Source organism: Schistocerca americana, chromosome 2, assembly GCF_021461395.2.
Source record: "Schistocerca americana isolate TAMUIC-IGC-003095 chromosome 2, iqSchAmer2.1, whole genome shotgun sequence".
NCBI lineage: Eukaryota > Metazoa > Arthropoda > Insecta > Orthoptera > Acrididae > Schistocerca > Schistocerca americana.
In genome coordinates, this window is record NC_060120.1 from 70,156,104 (window position 1) to 70,172,992 (window position 16,889).

The following is a 16,889-nucleotide window of genomic DNA, read 5'->3' on the forward strand; positions in this document are numbered from 1 at the left end:
GGAGAAAGATCAATGGCTGAGAAAGTGCCATATGTCACGCTAAAGTGTGTGGTAACTCCAGTGTTGAGGAGGTAGAGATCAAGCTCTGTCAGTAGGTCTTCAACAATCCTGCCCAGGTCAGTGGTCACTGTACCATCTGACAGAGGATTATGGGCATTAAAATCTCCATGGAGAATGAAAGGAGGAGGGAGCTGTCAATGGAGGGCAAGAAGAGCAGGAAACATAGGAGGCTGGTCTGTGGGAGATAAATATTGCAGATTGTTACTGCAGAGTCTAAACAGATCTGAATGGCCATCACTTCCAGTGCATTCTGAAGAGGAACCCAGGACCGAACAACGTCTGTGAGCACCAATGTACAGATAACATCGGAGGCTCACAAAGAGTCAACCTTGTTCTGGCAGAAACTTGGAGATTCCTGCTTACAACACAAGCTACAGAGTAAAGAGAAAGGAGAGACTGCAATTTTGGAAGGTGATGACAGCAACCATTACAGTTTCATTGGAGGAGAGTACAGGAGTCTGGATGGACAACGAACAGGCCAGTCAGTGTCCATCACTGGTAAGGATGGAGTGATGTCCATGAATGTAAGATTGGGTCCTGATTGAGAGGGAGGGGATGTTTGGGGTCTTGTCCTGAGACTTATGCATCTTCTTCTCCTCCTCCTCCTTTGGAGGGCAAAAGCAAGTGAAGTCGAGAGAAAGTTACAGAAATATTAGGATGTGAATGAGAGTGACCGGTCTTGAGGTCTGCAGAGCACGGAACCCATGTCTGACTCTAAGTAACAGGCTTGTTGTTCCAGAGACGCCGGGAAGGTGGGCTCCTACAGGGTTTCTTCTCTGACTGAGGAGAAGGAGTGGTTATTGAAGTGAGGAAACAGGAACTGTCAGGAAGGAGTAAACTGAAGGAGGGCAGGATGGAGTTAAGGAGGAAGAAGGAGGAATAAAGGACGCAACAGAAGTAAAGTACACATTAAAGAAATTGTGTTTGTTTTGTTTTGTTTTATTTTGCTTTAGGGCACAAAAACAGCTGGGGTCATAGGTGCCAATGTCAAAACTATAGAACACAAAGACAGAGAGGAGTTAAAAAACAAGTATACGTCAGTCCCAACTGACATTAAGACAGCTAAAAACAGGGACATGGAGAAAGGGCTAAAAAAAACACCATACAGAAACGGAGGTCCAAAACTAAAAATTAAATGGCCTCCACCATATTGCTTTGGCAGATAAAAAGTAAAACGTGGTCAAGAGATCATGCACCATTTTCTAAAACAGCTGGTAACTCAGATGGCAAACCCAAGCGGAAATGTAAACGGTTTAAACATGGGCATCAGGAAGTGGCAGACAGTTAAAACTTGGGTGCAATGTGTACAAAGCGATGGGGTAGCACCACTTATCAAATGACGATGGCTAAAAAGACAGTGCCCAATAGGCAGCATAGTTAAAATGACCTCCTTCCAGCGGAAGGCCGAGAGGAGATCGTCCAAACCGCTGGGAGAGGCCTAATGAGCTGGAGCTTATTCCCATGAAAGAGGACCATTGGCGATGTCAAAGGCAGACCACCTCCTGAGAGATGGCAACACAGAGATCATCAGAGGGAATACAGGACCTAGTGATCTGAGATATGAGGACTGCAGCCTTGGAAGCAGCATCAGCAGCCTCATTTCCAGGCAGACTGACATGACCAGGAACTCACATAAGCATCATGCTGGATCCACCAAAAGTGAGCAAGTGACAGTTTTCCTGGACCTGTTGCACTAAGGGATGGGCAGTGTACAGCAAACATAGACTTTGAAGGGCGCTGAGTGAGTCTGAGCAGAGGACACAATTGAAAAGTATGTGTTGCTGGATGTACTCCGTGGCCTCACACAGGATGAAGAGCTCTGTGCCGGAAGCTGATACTGAAAGACACGGGCGCCAATGTCAAAGGCACACCCGACACCACAGTCAGTCCAAGAGCCACCAGTGTACACAAAGGTACTATCGCGAAGTTCCATGTGAAGGTCGTGAAACTGAAGGTGACAGAGAGAGGCTGGCGAAGTGTCCTTAACAGGAAGCAAATGAACGCCAAGGTTAACAAGGGCTGTTTCACGGAACCAAGGTGGTGAAGGGTTCACACTCAGACATAAAGTTGTAGGTAGTGTGAAGTTAAGCCGCCATAGCAAGTGCCGGAAGTGGACTCCAGGAGGTGACAGAGAAGAGGGACGTGGCCCATACTGGCGATCAAAGGAATCATGTCAGAAGGAGGCATAGGAAGGGTGGCCACGCATGGCAAACAAACGGCATGCACACCTACTGAGGAGAAAGTCATGATGGTAAGACAGTGGCAGTTCAGCAGCTTCAGCATACACTCCCAACCGGGCTAGTGTAAAAGGTGCCAGTGGCCAAATGGATGCCATAACGGTGGATAGTGTTGAGACAGTGTAAGAGGGATGGATGTGCAGATTCAGAAACAAAGCACCCATAGTCAAGTTTTGAACAGACAAGGGACCGGTACAAATGGAGGAGGGTGGTTCGATCGGTACCTCAGGAAGTACCATTCAGGACTCGTAGGACACTGAGGGACCGTGTACAGCAGGCTGCCAGATGAGACACATGGGAGGACCGAGAGAGTTTCCTATCGAGCATGAGTCCCACCAATTTCGTAGTTTCAACAAATGGAAGGGCAACAAGTCCAAGATGTAAAGATGGTGGGAGAAACCATTTGCTCCACCAGAAATTCTTACAAATGGTTTTGTCAGTGGAAAAACTAAAGCTATTGTCGATGCTCCAGGACTAAAGACGATCAAGACATCTCTGAAGATGCCGCTCAGTAAGACATGTCTGTGGAGAACTGCAATAGATGGCAAATCATCAACAAAAAGAGAGTTGGATATGCCAGGCGGGAGACAGGCCATTATACAGTTAATGGTGATAGCAAAGAGGACAATGCACAGGACGGAACCCTGAAGCACACCAGTTTCCTGGATAAAGGTGTCCGAAAAGGCAGAACCCACACACATCTTGAAAACACAGTCTATTAAAAATTCCTGAAGGAAACAGGGCCGGTGGCCTCAGAAATCCCACATGTAAAGAATACGGAGGATACCAGTTTTCCAGCAGGTGTCATAGGCCTTTTCCAAATCGAAAAACACAGCCACAGTCTGGGTTTTCTGCAGAAAACCATTCATGACAAAGGTGGACGAATTAACGAGATGGTCAACTGCAGAACGCCATACTCGAAATCCACACTGTGCAGTCATTAGTAAATTGCGAGATTCGAGCCACCATACTAGCCGGGCATGAATCATATGTTCCCTCACCTTGCAAATGCAGCTGGTGAGAGAGATGGGGGAGTAGCTAGAAGGAAGGTTTTTCTCCTTGCTGGGCTTAGGTATTGGTATGACAGTGGCTTCCCGCTAATGTCTGGGAAATGTGCCCTCTGCCAGACGTGGTTGTACATGTTAAGCAGAAAGTGCTTGTTTGCAAGAGAAAGGTGCTGCAACATCTAAATGTGGACAGCGTCTGGCCCTGGGGCAGAGGGTCGGGATGAACTGAGAGCATGATCTAGCTCCCTCATAGTAAAGGTGGCATTGTAGTACTCATGATTCTGAGATGAGAAGGGTATCACCCAAGCCTCCTCTGCTCATTTCCGACGGAGGAAGGCAGGGTGATAATGGGAAGAGCTCGAAATTTCCACAAAATGGCGGCCTAAGGTGCTTGTGATAGCAATACGGTCAACAATAACATCATCTGCTACTCTCAAGCCGGAAATTGGCGAATGGATCTTGGTCCAGAGAGCCTCGGAAGTTAGCAAACATGACACAGGAAGGGGTGGAACTGTTAAAAGAACTAGTGAATGAAATCCAGCTAGCTTTTTTGCTATCCCGAAGAACACGATGACACTGTGCACACATCTGTGTATAATGAATGCAGTTTGCCATCGTAGGATAACGATTAAAAACACAGAGAGCATGTCTCTGAGCGCAAATTGCGTTGCAGCACACCTCAGCCCACCAAGGGGCTGGGACATGGTTTGGTAAATATGAAGTGAAAGGAATGGAACATTCTGCAGCAGTAAGGACAACATTTGTGAGATATTCCACCTGGTCATCAGAACTGGGGAAATCTTGTCCTTCAGTTGTCACCAAGGAAGAGTAAAGCTGCCATTTGGATGTGCATGCAGGTGGGGTAGGAGTCAGCAAGTGGATAGCACATGGGAAATGATCGCTCAAGTAAGTGTCAGGAAGAATGGACCATTCAAGACGATGTGCAAGCTGGGCAATGCAGAAGGGTAGGACCAATTGGGAATAGGTGTGCAAGGAGTCAGAAAGGAATGCAGATGCTCCAGTGTTAAGGCAGAAGAGGTTGAGTTGATTAAGATCAGCCAAGAGGGCACCTCTCTGACAGGTTCTGGGAGAATCCCAAAGGGGATGATGCGCGTTAAAGACACCGAGTAGCAGAAATGGGTGAGGTACCTGCCCAATAAGCTGAAGGACGTCTACCCTGGTGACACTGAGTGATGGAGGGACATAAATGGTACAGAGGGAAAAAGCCAGATAAGGAAGGAAAAGGCAAACTGCAACAGCTTGAAGATGGGTAGTCAGGGAGTTGGGTTGATTATGAACGTCATCCCACATGAGCAGCGTGACACCCCCATGAGATGGAATGCCGACCTCAGGGGGAATGTCAAAACAAACCAGGAAAAAATGTTAAAGCTCAAAGCGGTCGTGAGGGCGCAATTTCATTTCCTGAAAACAGAGTACGAGGGGACACTGCAATGCTAAAAGCACCCGTAAATCCTCTTTGTGGGACCGAAGGCTGCGAATGTTCCATTGGAGGAGAGTCATGATGACGAAGAGATGAAGGTCTAATGTGTAATGTGCTGCGAATACGAAGAAACAAAGCTCCTTTATCATTTAGCTACAATACAGCAGGTGAGCAACTGGAAGCAGTTAATTCCATAAATTATCTGGGAGTAGGCATTAGGTGTGATTTAAAATGGAATGACCATATAAAATTAATCATTGGTAAAGCAGATGCCAGATTGAGATTCATTGGAACAATCCTAAGGAAATGCCGTCCGAAAACAAAGGAAGTAGGTTACAGTGCACTTGTTTGCCCACTGCTTGAATACTGTTCACCGGTGTAGGATCCGTGCCAGATAGGGTTGATAGAAGAGATAGATGAGATGCAACGGAGAGCAGTGTGCTTCATTAAGGATCATTTAGTAATAGCGAAAATGTTACGGAGATGATAGATAAACCGCAAGTGGAAGACTCTGTGAGAGAGACTCTCAGTAGCTCGGTATGGGCTTTTGTTGAAGTTTTGAGAACATACCTTTACCGAGGTGTCAAGTAGTATATTGTTCCCTCCTACATATATCTCGTGAAGAGACCATGAGGATAAAATCAGAGAGATTAGAGCCCACACAGAGGCATACCAACAATCTTTCTTTCCACGAACAATACGTGACAGGAATAGAAGGGAGAAGCAATAGAGGTACTCAAGGTATCCTCCACCACACACCGTCAGGTGGCTTGCGGAGTATGGATGTAGATGTAGATGTAGATGTAGATGTAGAAGGGGTGTCACCTCGAAAGCTGCCAAGTGACAGCCTGTGAAGAGTCGCTGCTATAAGGCACAGAAGCAGGAGGATCCTGCTCCATGGGGTCCACAGAAGCACCGGCTTGCTTGTGCTGTCAGTTGGTGGAATCCAACACGAAAAAAAACGGTTGGTGGTGCCCACTGGCGACATGGAGCCAGCCGGGCTAAGGTATCACGTGGCAGCACTGTCGAAGAGGACCTTAGAATTGGTGAAGGTGAAGTCCGTTTGCCTTTGGTGGACTTCTTCCAGCCTTTCTGGTTAACAGAGGAAGACTTGGGTGTTGTTTGGCTGAAGGGACAAAGAAAGCCTTCATAGGAGTACTCCTTCTGTCCTTTCTGGCATACTGGTTGAGTAGTTGGTGGCTTCGCCCCTTGAGGCGAGAGTTTGATGGCTTGTTGCACAGTTGGACGAGAGGATGGCGATGCTACCTTGACCCTGGTCAATTTCACAACCTCACAGCTGAATTTAAGGTTGCACGTCTGTGTGGCCATGTTCTTCATGGAGCGAGGGGTAACAAGAACAGAACTTTAAAGTGCTAGATGGGAGAATGCATGGTTTGCGACTAGCCAATAACTTGCAAGTAACTGGGTGACGCATTTTTCCTTTACCCGGTTCTCTTGGACAGCCCGCTCATCAAGATACACAGAACAATTCCGAGAGGAGGCAGCATGGCCGCCATTGCAGTTGATACAGCGGGGAGAAGGAGGCATACAATTGCCCTCGTGCGCATCCCTACCACAGGGGAGTGGGTAGGAGAGGGGAGTGGGTAGGGGTGGGAAGGGGACAGGAGGGGGGATGAGGGAGGGGACAAGAGGGGGGATGGGGGAGGGAGAGAAATCCACACTGGAGACATTAGGGAGGGAGTTCCTCCTCAGAAAGAAGTGAAAATGGGGGGGGGGGGGGGGGGGGGGAGGGGGAGAGGAAAGCATAAATGTGAGACAAGACTATAGAAATAGCAGAACCAAGGGAATAGTTGGGTCGTTGTAAAGGGAAACACCAAGGGAGAAAGAGGGGGCAGGAGGGGGAGGAGCTATGATGGGAAGGAGTGGATATGGGGAGGGGAATGCATCACGTGAGAGAAGAGAGGTATTTTTCCGTATATGGATAAGACAAAACTCACAATACTGCAAAATTTGTAATGAAGCTATAACTGTCTTAAAGAAAAACTACATCAATCTGTCGAGAGAGATGAAATGAACTCTATTTTCCCTATCTTACACTTCCTGTCACAATGTTGTACAGAGCTAAGGGATAAATTAATATTCTACATACTGAATACCTCACTGCACATAAAAAGCTTTATTTCTATAAAAATGTAGTAACTTCCTGGTAGATTAAAACTGTGTGTTGGACTGGGGCTTGAACCTGGAAACGAGGTGCAGCTGGAAGTAAAGCTGTGAGGCCAGGTCATGAGTCAAGTTTGGGTAGCTCAGCTGGCACAACATTTGTCCACAAAAGACACAGGTTTCAGGTTTGAATCCCAGTCTGGCACACAGTTTTAATCTGCTAGGAAGTTTTGTATCAGTGCACACTCCTCTACAGAGTGAAAAATTTGTTCTGTAAAGGATAAAGTTTACAAAATTCCTTTACGTGAAAATTAAATGTATCAGTACATTTTGATGTAATGTTATGTTGTAAAAATTGCTAAAAGTGTCACAAAGTTGCCTGCTTTTATGGAATATACCACACAATCCAATACGTAAAAGTAATGTCAAGTATCAGGTCTTCAGCAGAGAAGGGTATGTACAATGAGCTCTTCATAAATATTTATTGATGACAGTAATGGAAATTCCTGGATGGATCAATACACAAAACAAGAGAAAGGCAACCACTCACATTGATCCGACTGATGGGTGGAGCACAGTAACACATAAAAGAAAACAGCATTCACACTAGCTTTTGAGCACTAGCTTTTTTTTCCAGCAACAGTATGCACATTCACACACCCAACAGTCATCCAAATGCATACTCTTGTGGACATGGCAAGATGAAGTCGAGCTAGCGCTTGATTCAAATGCAGTTTTCTATTACTGTCTTCAATGCATCAATCTGCTGTAAGTGAATGGCTGCCTTCCTTGTATTTCATATAAAAATTTATTGTTTTTCATGAAAGTGAACTGAACTACCGTATTGGCATTTATTGATCAAAAACAAGGGGAAACATGCATTTAAAGGATACCATTAGGAAGAGATTAAAATTCTCATACTGAAAGATTCTAGTTGACAACCATGAAGATTTAGGATGTGTTCATTCACATCTTTCTGAAAAGATAAGTCCACAAAGAAAGTTGTGGAATGTTTTGAACCACAGCTAGTCAACACTGAATCGGCTAGCCGACAATTATTAAATGAGAGCGGAAGTTGACTTGATTTCTGGATGGACCTAATCAATGTCAGACTGTAATTTATTTCAGACTGATTCACTCTAGTGTATGCTATCTATTAACATTGATGTTAGAAATAAGCCACTGGGTGTAATACACACTTAGAAAATATCAACAAAGAATGCAATTATCTCGCCTAATGATCACCCTGAGGGCCTTCAGTTTTGTATTTATGTCAGAATATCAAATGTTTAGATGACTGAAGGGCAGGTAAAAGAAAAACCAATGCCTCTAAAAGAACTTAAATACAACTTGGCAATAAAAGAGGCATGCATGAAAGGAGTATTAGCTAGCCTTGATTTCTAAGCTCAAGTGTTATGTAACAGGTTACCTGTGCATGTTGACAAATTACATAATAAACTTACATTTGTCTGCCTAAAGCAGATTCCCAACTTGCTGTCATATAAAGAGCCACATTTAACCTGCAGGCAATGTAGCCTGCATCCTAGGAACCACCCTCACAAAAATTTAATATTTAAAAGAAGTCTTTATTTTAATACTGTGGTATGGGCTCTTCTATAATTGCAAAAGATGTGGACACACAATATTTCATAAGGGGTTCTTGGGCAAAATTTTTCATAAGACAGCTGATATAAATTAGTCAGCATCCACCTCTCAAACCTTCACATCAAATTCTTGGTGGCACCCAGTCAAACATGCGGCACTTACGTTGAGCAAATTTTCTAAGATTTAACTGGATTGTTAACAAGGTTTTGCCCGTTTGTAGAAAAAACAAATTCTTCCATATCTTGCTTCATCCAAAAGAGGACCCTATAACTTTTTGCTACCTGTAGCATGTGGATTTTTGAGCACTTGAAACTCGAGAAAACCATTTCGGATAACTTTATTCATTAAGTAGATATTACAGGAAAAGTACAAGAAGTTTAAACAGTTTTAGTCAGATACCTTATGGGCTCTTGATGTCATAGCAACGCCAAGTGACTACTGAGAGCATTTTAGTGGGAATTTTTGTTCACTCAGTATTGAAAGTGATATTTCAAAACAACCAAGTAGCTTTATTGGTGTGAAATAATGGTACATACCAATTACGCAACAAGTTTGTTTGAAACTTTCATTTTACAGCTCATTAGGAAATTACTGTATTTTAATTAAATTTGTATAAGCAGAATTAGCTTGGCTTGTTGTTTGTTATGTTGAGTTTGCCTAACAAATATGTTTATTGTAGTTATAAAACATTTTTAATGGTATACTGATTTTTACTTGGAGATTAATCTCAATTTCTTGTTATTTTTTTAGAAAATTAAGTTGTTCATAACACTGTTAATAAACGAGGACTTTTATTTTTGTTTTAATCTTATAAATTCATTAAATCATAAACTGTAGAGTAAAATTTTATAAATTAAATTACAAATCTTAAATGATGTGTTATGGGCTTTTAATTCAAAAAATGACCTACAACATTATTTTTGGGTAAGTTAATACAAAATTTCATCTTGCAGGGCCGACTGCACAGGATCAGCCTAATGGTGTATAGGTCCTAAATAGAGACCTGGTTGTATAATTCTGAGAAATACGTGACTCAAAAGATCTCCTTTACATTTATTTATCTGTTTCATCATATCTTCCTAATAATATATCTTTAAATATGTCTTTAAATATGTCTGCTTGTGTCTGTATGTGTGGATGGATATGTGCGAGTGTATACCCGTCCTTTTTTTCCCCCTAAGGTAAGTCTTTCCGCTCCCGGGATTGAAATGACTCCTTACCCTCTCCCTTAAAACCCACTTCCTTTCGTCTTCCCCTCTCCTTCCCTCTTTCCTGATGAGGCAACAGTTTGTTGCGAAAGCTTGAATTTTGTGTGTATGTTTGTGTTTGTTTGTGTGTCTATCGACCTGCCAGCGCTTTCGTTCGGTAAGTCACCTCATCTTTGTTTTTATATATAATTTTTCCCACGTGGAATGTTTCCCTCTATTATATTAATAATATATCTTTCGTCATTAAACAATCAATTGGGTTTCAGATTCTCTTACCTGAATATTTTGCATCCTTTAATGTTGATGTCTTGGTGAATGTATAAGTGGCTGATCGAACACTTGGTGGTGTATGTGAATGAGATTTCTGTAGCACCTTCTTGATGGAGTTCTGTAGTGCTTGCAACCATTCAGTTTTGTCATGGGGACTTGGTGTGTAAAGGGTAAGAGTTTCTTCAGGCATTGTGAGCACCATGGCATTCTGAAATAGATGAAGAGAACTTTCAACATTATGAAATTCACGTAGCCAGTAAATAATAAATCTTCCGTGTGGAAGCAAAGCTGACAGAGAAAGATAAAAACATTTAAAAAGATACTTTCAAAGAAAAAAATGTTAAAGACACACAATGCTCAGCAGTTATAAAATAGGAAAAGAATATCTCTGACAAGTAAGAAAACAACCACTTACTCTTTGAAAAATGTCTTCCTGATAAGCCACAATGGCTGTTACCACAAATTTTAAAAACTGCCAGTGAAATCATACCCTAAAGTGGTGTTCCATCACCCACCCAACCTACACAACATCTTAGTCCGTTCCTATACCACTCCCAATCCCAACCCATTGTCACAGGGATCATATCCCTGTGGAAGTTCCAGGTGCAAGACCTGAACAATCCAAACACCCAGCATTTCCTATCCCAGCCCTGTCACAAGCTTAACCTACCCCATCAGGGGCTGGGCCACCTGTGAAAGCAGCCATGTCATATACCAGCTCTGCTGCAATCATTGCACAGCTTTTTATATTGGTATTACAACCAAACAACTGTCCATCAGCATGAACGGCCACCGCCAAACTGTGGCCAAGAGCAAAGTAGACCACCCTGTAGCACAACAGGTAGCTGAAAATAACATGCTTGATTTCAATGGCTACTTCACTACCCGAGCCATCTGGATCCTCCCCTCCACCACCAGTTGTTCTGGACTGCGCAGCTGTGAGTTATCCTTACAACACACCCTCTACTCTCGAAATAATCAAGTCCTCAACATTTGGTAACCTACTGTCTCCAAATCCTCCACACAACTGTTTCCAACCCTCTCTCCTGTCACCTCCTCACAATTCACCTCCCATCACCCACAATGTGAGCTGCTGTCTGCCGGTGCACCAACTGGTCGATTCCCCACTTCTGTTCCTCTCTTTTCCACTCTTGTGTCCTTGCCCTTTCCACCTCCACAGCCTCCTGATGCTGCACCTGGCAGCTGAGCCCCGCCACCTCCATTCCATGAGTGCTCTGGCACGTAGCACTGATTCCTCTTCCCCCACCCATAACCTGCTATCCCTCCTTCTTTCACACCCCATTCCAGATTGCTGCTCCCATTCAACGTGTGTCTGTTGGTTTGTGGCTGGAGTGACCGGAGATACAGGTTATGTGTGTGAGGTGTGTTTGCTTGTGAATGTGTTGCATTTTTCTTCTCTGAAGAAGGTTAGGCTAAAAGCTCACATGTAATAGTCTTTTTGCTATGCCTGTCTGCAACTCAACATGTCACCTTTATGGTGGGTAGCAGTCTATCCTTTTTGAAATATTTTTGATATTTCAACCTGGATTTTCCATTGTTTCAGTGAAATCATATCTGCACTGCTTTAAGATCACAGTCTGCTTCCCTTATGACACATACACAGGTCATGACAAGGGTTTGTGAGATGTTAATTCCCCCTCCACCCTCCAATATTCCAAACTGAGAACTCCTTTCTTTGTATATGGGATCTGCTGTAAAGAATCAGTCTCTACAGTCACGAGGATATACACCAGCTGATCAGCAAATCGAAAGCCTTCATTTTCACATTAAAGAACTGAAAAATGTGTATGTGTGTGTGTGTGTGTGTGTGTGTGTGTGTGTGTGTAGGGAGGGAGGGAGGGAGGGAGAGAGAGAGAGGGGGAGAGAGAGAGAGAGAGAGGGAGAGAGAGAGAAATGGTAAGCAAATGAAATCATTAGACAGTAATGATATATTTGCTCTTTATATATTATAACTATGATGCAGACAACCAAATTATAAGTTAAAGAAATAATTAAATATTGGCTTTGTTTCTCTGTCTAGGATAAACATTATCTTTGATAAACAGTGGGGCAAAAGATTTTAACATTTGCTCACAGACATAATGTATGCAACTGGAATAAAAAAAAGTCTAAAATTAACTGTATTGTAAGTTTCCAAGTCTCCATTAGCATAGCAGGAAACAACAGGAAATAATTCTGTAGTCATATGGTACATAAAAATAATTGTACTCTTAGCAGTAATTAGTAAAGCAACACAATTTTATGTGTGTTAATAGATAATAGTATTAATTGTGAAAGCAGTACTTTTATTTCAAAATATCCATCATGTTGGAAGTGTGGTGTCACCGCCAGACACCACACTTGCTAGGTGGTAGCCTTTAAATCGGCCGCGGTCCGGTAGTATACGTCGGACCCGCGTGTCGCCACTATCAGTGATTGCTGAACGAGTGCCGCCACACGGCAGGTCTAGTCGAGAGAGACTTCCTAGCACTCGCCCCAGTTGTACAGCCGACTTTGCTAGCGATGGTTCACTGACTACATACGCTCTCATTTGCTGAGACGACAGTTAGCAAAGCCTTCAGCTACGTCATTTGCTACAACCTAGCAAGGCGCCATATTCAGTTACTATATGTCTTCTGAACAGATAATATTGTGAATCATGTACTGTCAAGAGCAACATTCATAATTAATGGATTAAAGTAAAGTATCAAATTAGCTACGTCCGCTTTCTGAATTCTAATTCCTTGTCATGTTCCAGACCTCACGTCGGTATAGTTCTTCCCTCCTCACGCCAGCCTGCGTGAGCTAAATCACGTGCATTTCAGCCTCCTCTAGTAACACGGTGTTGGCTCTTCAGCCAACACAACATAAGTGTCCTTGACTAACAGCATATGTTGCCTGGATAATGCTAAATGAATTGGCAAATATTGGTTGTCAGATAACTTTGGAATGTCCTGACCATACGACACACTTTACTTATCTCAAAAAGGGAACAAGCTATAGACCAATTAATATTCCTCCTCAGGACCTATGAATTAGAAAACCAGAAAACTCAGTCCCTCAGTCTGAATTTGTCAAATAAATATAGAAAAAATATACTACTCAAAAAGGAATATCTATAAAAATTTTTAAATACTAGCAATATCGAGTTAATCGCCATACATGGAACTCATAGCAAAATGGAAGATCAACTAAAAAATCAACATAACAAACTTAATTGTATAGACAGAAAGTTCATCCATTCTGGGAAGTGAGAATTCCGATGATTTTTGTCCGTTTTCAACAATGACACTGGCAAGATATTAAAATATGACACAAATGGTCACATATTTTGAATGCTTTGATCTAGAAATTTACATTTTTTACATCAGAAGACATAGATCTTAGTATGTGACATAAATTTCACCTTGATACATCTACACATTCTTGAGAAAAGGGGTCCTCAACAGTCAAGACAGATAGACAGAGAACGGATGGACAATATAGTGATCCTATAAGGGCTTAGTTTTTACCAGCTGACGTAAGGAACCATGAATTACTAAGGCTATGAACTACTAGGTGCTATACATCATTGATCATATAATGTAACAACGTACATTAAACAAGATGCAGAAAACTTCTCTCTCATTTCTATGCAGACCTGTGACAAAATCCATAACATTGTTGTAAAAATTTGAATCATCACTATCTCCAATACTTACAAGCTGCCATCCAGATTCTGGCCAGTAGCAGTTATCCAAAAACATCCTCATCCTGTTATGTATGTGGGTGACGACAACAGCCACAGTGAGTACTGGAAATACAGAGATTGCAACAATAATAGGAACATACTAGCTATGTGAGTGGAAGATGAACACCTTACACTTGTATTCAATGCTACAAGGTGACCAACCTTTCAGTCAGAAGCATGGGGAAGCAAGAATACAAACCTAATCTATGTTTAGTTTTTATTGATGACAGTGGCAAGTGTGTATTATTCTCACATAAAATCCTGGATGACTTCCCACACAGTCAGCACTGACAGGAATAATAAAGGTAGGAACACAATCCATTGCCCTAAGTGGGGTCTCAACAAGACCAACTGGACAAAGTTCACTTTGGAAGTAGACAGATGCTTAGCCTGGATACCCTGCACCAACAGAAACTACAAAAGATTTGCTGGTGCCTTAATAATCACTACCAAAAGAGCGTACCAAGAGGCAATCGATAGGAATACAACCCTGGCTGCTCCCAAATTAGTGGGGTGTTGTGCCAAATCTTAATTGAAAATTGAGATACCGAAATAGCAGATGAACTACCCCAGAGCCTAGGTGTGGGGAGACAGCAAAAATGAATGGAAACCGTTGAAAACTTGAATTTTCAAACATCAAGAAGACAAGCTTGGACAATAGACACTGTTAAGGTAGCTAAGAAGTGGGGCCCACACAAAGAAATAAGACGACAGTCCATCCAAATGCCATTGCTTCACATCTAGTAGTTCCACCTAGAGCAACAAAAGACAAAGCACATACAATCAACGTGAAACGAGAAGTCAGAACCACAAAAACAAACACAGAAACAAACAAGCCCTTCCCCTCAATTGGGAAAACTCCAGTGCTTGACAATATTCACGCCGAATTTCTAAAAATCTGAGGAAAATGCACAAAACTATGGACAACTCATTTGTTTAAAAATATTACATAAACCGGTAACATACCACAAGAATTTAAATGTTCAAAGATGATCACAATATTAAAAACCTGGAAAACTAGCCGGTAGCCCTGTGAACTACAGATCCATATGACCAATATCTGTGACTGAAAAGCTACTAGGGTGGCTTATCCATAATAAAAACAGTACATCTGAGGCAATCCCAGTCAAACAAGCAGGCTTTTGGCTAAATCAAAGCTGCACAGACCAATTTCTGTCTCTCATCACCTACATTGAGGCAGGATTTCAAAGAAAACAAAACCACAGCTATATAAATTGACCTATCAGTGGCCTATGGTACAATGTGGAAAGAAGATATAACTTACAAGCTTATTCTCCATTTCCTTGCAAATGAACCGCTTGATTAATCAAAAGTATGCTAAATGAGCAAGTGTCTCAAGCAGGCATGGTATCCAACATCAGCTCCAAGAAAATTAAAGAATGGTCTACCACGGGGATCACTTCTTGCTCCACTTCTCATCAGCTTCTACATTACATATGGCCAAAAACAAAACTTAGGAAGTTTGGGAACATTACTGGCTATGCACTTGCAACAAGATGTAGCTCAAGTGAACAGTCAGAAGAAATCGTAATGATGGGCTTAGATGTAGTGAGAAAGCACTTTTGCAAATGGGAACTCCAACCAAATGCCACCAAAATGGGGGTTTCCTGCCTCCACCTAAATAATAAACTTACCAAAAGAAAACTATTCAACATACAGTCTGCAGGCACTACACTATTCATAACAAAACATGGAAGTACCTGGGTGTAATACTTACTCAATCATTCAGAAACCACCTAACTAAAACAGCTGAAAAACCGAAAATGAGGAACAACACAATCCAAAAGCTATGTGATACCAGCTGGGGACCACTGGCAACCAACACACATTGTTCTGCTCTGTGTCTTGTCCTCTCAAACACTGAATACTATGCTTCAGCTTGGTTAAACAGCCCACAAGCACAAAAAATAGACACCCAGCTAAGTAGCACAATGAGAACAATTGGGCTATCAGCAGCAAGCAACATTCCACCCTTCCCCTACCCCAATTACAATGTATTAATGTCCTCATGAATGAGTATAAAAATATCATTGATAATAAAAAGCTACGAATCAATCAAAGTATCAATGATGCAAACCATAACCGACTCCACTCTAGACGATTACAAATGAGGCAACCTTACCCACACATGAACTGGCCACAAAATAACAACATGCCATTTGTCACCAAAACACCACTGGGATTTGATCTGTCATTCAAAACATGGGCAACCTTCTCTCTCTCTTTTTGTGAATGCAGAGAACACACCTAAGATCTAAGATTGTACAATGGTAGAACAGAAGACTTTCTGCTTGCAACTCCAAAGTTGACAGACTACATGAACACTTTAGATGTTCGACATTTGTCTTGAATCATTTGACACCCATGACCATGACTGTACATCATTAAAACATAACTGAATTAACTAATTAACATTTGAAATTCTGCTGTAAACCCCCCCCCCCCCCCCCAACTCCCCAACAACATAAATGAGAGGGTACCCAAAAGAATTCAAACTTCTTCTTATTATTATTAGCCATATTTATTCATATTTTAAGCACAAAGCTTAAACCCCTTCAAAGTACTTTCCACTTGCATTGAAACACTTGCTTAATCTTTTATTCCATGTTTCAAGACATTGCTTGAATTCATCTTTTGTGATGCTTGACAGGCCACCATGTTTTTTCTTCACCTCAGCAACATCAGCAAAACACTTTCCTTTCATGTCTCTTTTCACTTTAGGCGTCAAAAAGAGTCAGGTGGGTATTTGGGGGGGGGGGGGGGGGTGATGAGGAACAGGAGTCATACCATTTTTGGCCAAGAACTGTCATACAGACAGGGCTATGTGAGCAGGGGCACCATCATGATGAAAACTCACTCAGCTGATGGCCACAAATTAGGCCACTTCTGCCACACACTGTTGTGCAATGTTTTCAAAACATTCCAGTGGAAAGCCTGGTTAACTGTCTAGCCCTGCTGAGCAAACTCTGAATGGACAATGCCTATCACGTGAAAAAACAAATAGCATAGTTTTAATGTTTGATTTCACTTGAGGAGCTTTCATGGAATGAGGCGAACATGAAATCTTCCACCGACTTGATTGCTGCTTTGATTCACGATCATAAGTATAGCACCAAGTTTCGTCTTCCGTGACACTTTTTGAAAAAAAATTTGGGTCATTTTGGGACTTTTCTTTCAAAGCACAAC

At 42.3% G+C, this 16,889-nt stretch overlaps 1 protein-coding gene across 1 annotated transcript in view; it reads right to left on the minus strand.

The window, feature by feature from the left end:
- The window catches only part of LOC124596270 (alsin), a 186,565-nt gene that overhangs the window by 95,709 nt on the left and 73,967 nt on the right, over positions 1-16,889 (minus strand). The window contains exon 4 of the mRNA XM_047135343.1: positions 9,959-10,160. Coding sequence (XP_046991299.1) covers positions 9,959-10,160 — 202 coding nt within the window. The remainder of the gene's footprint in view (positions 1-9,958; positions 10,161-16,889) is intronic.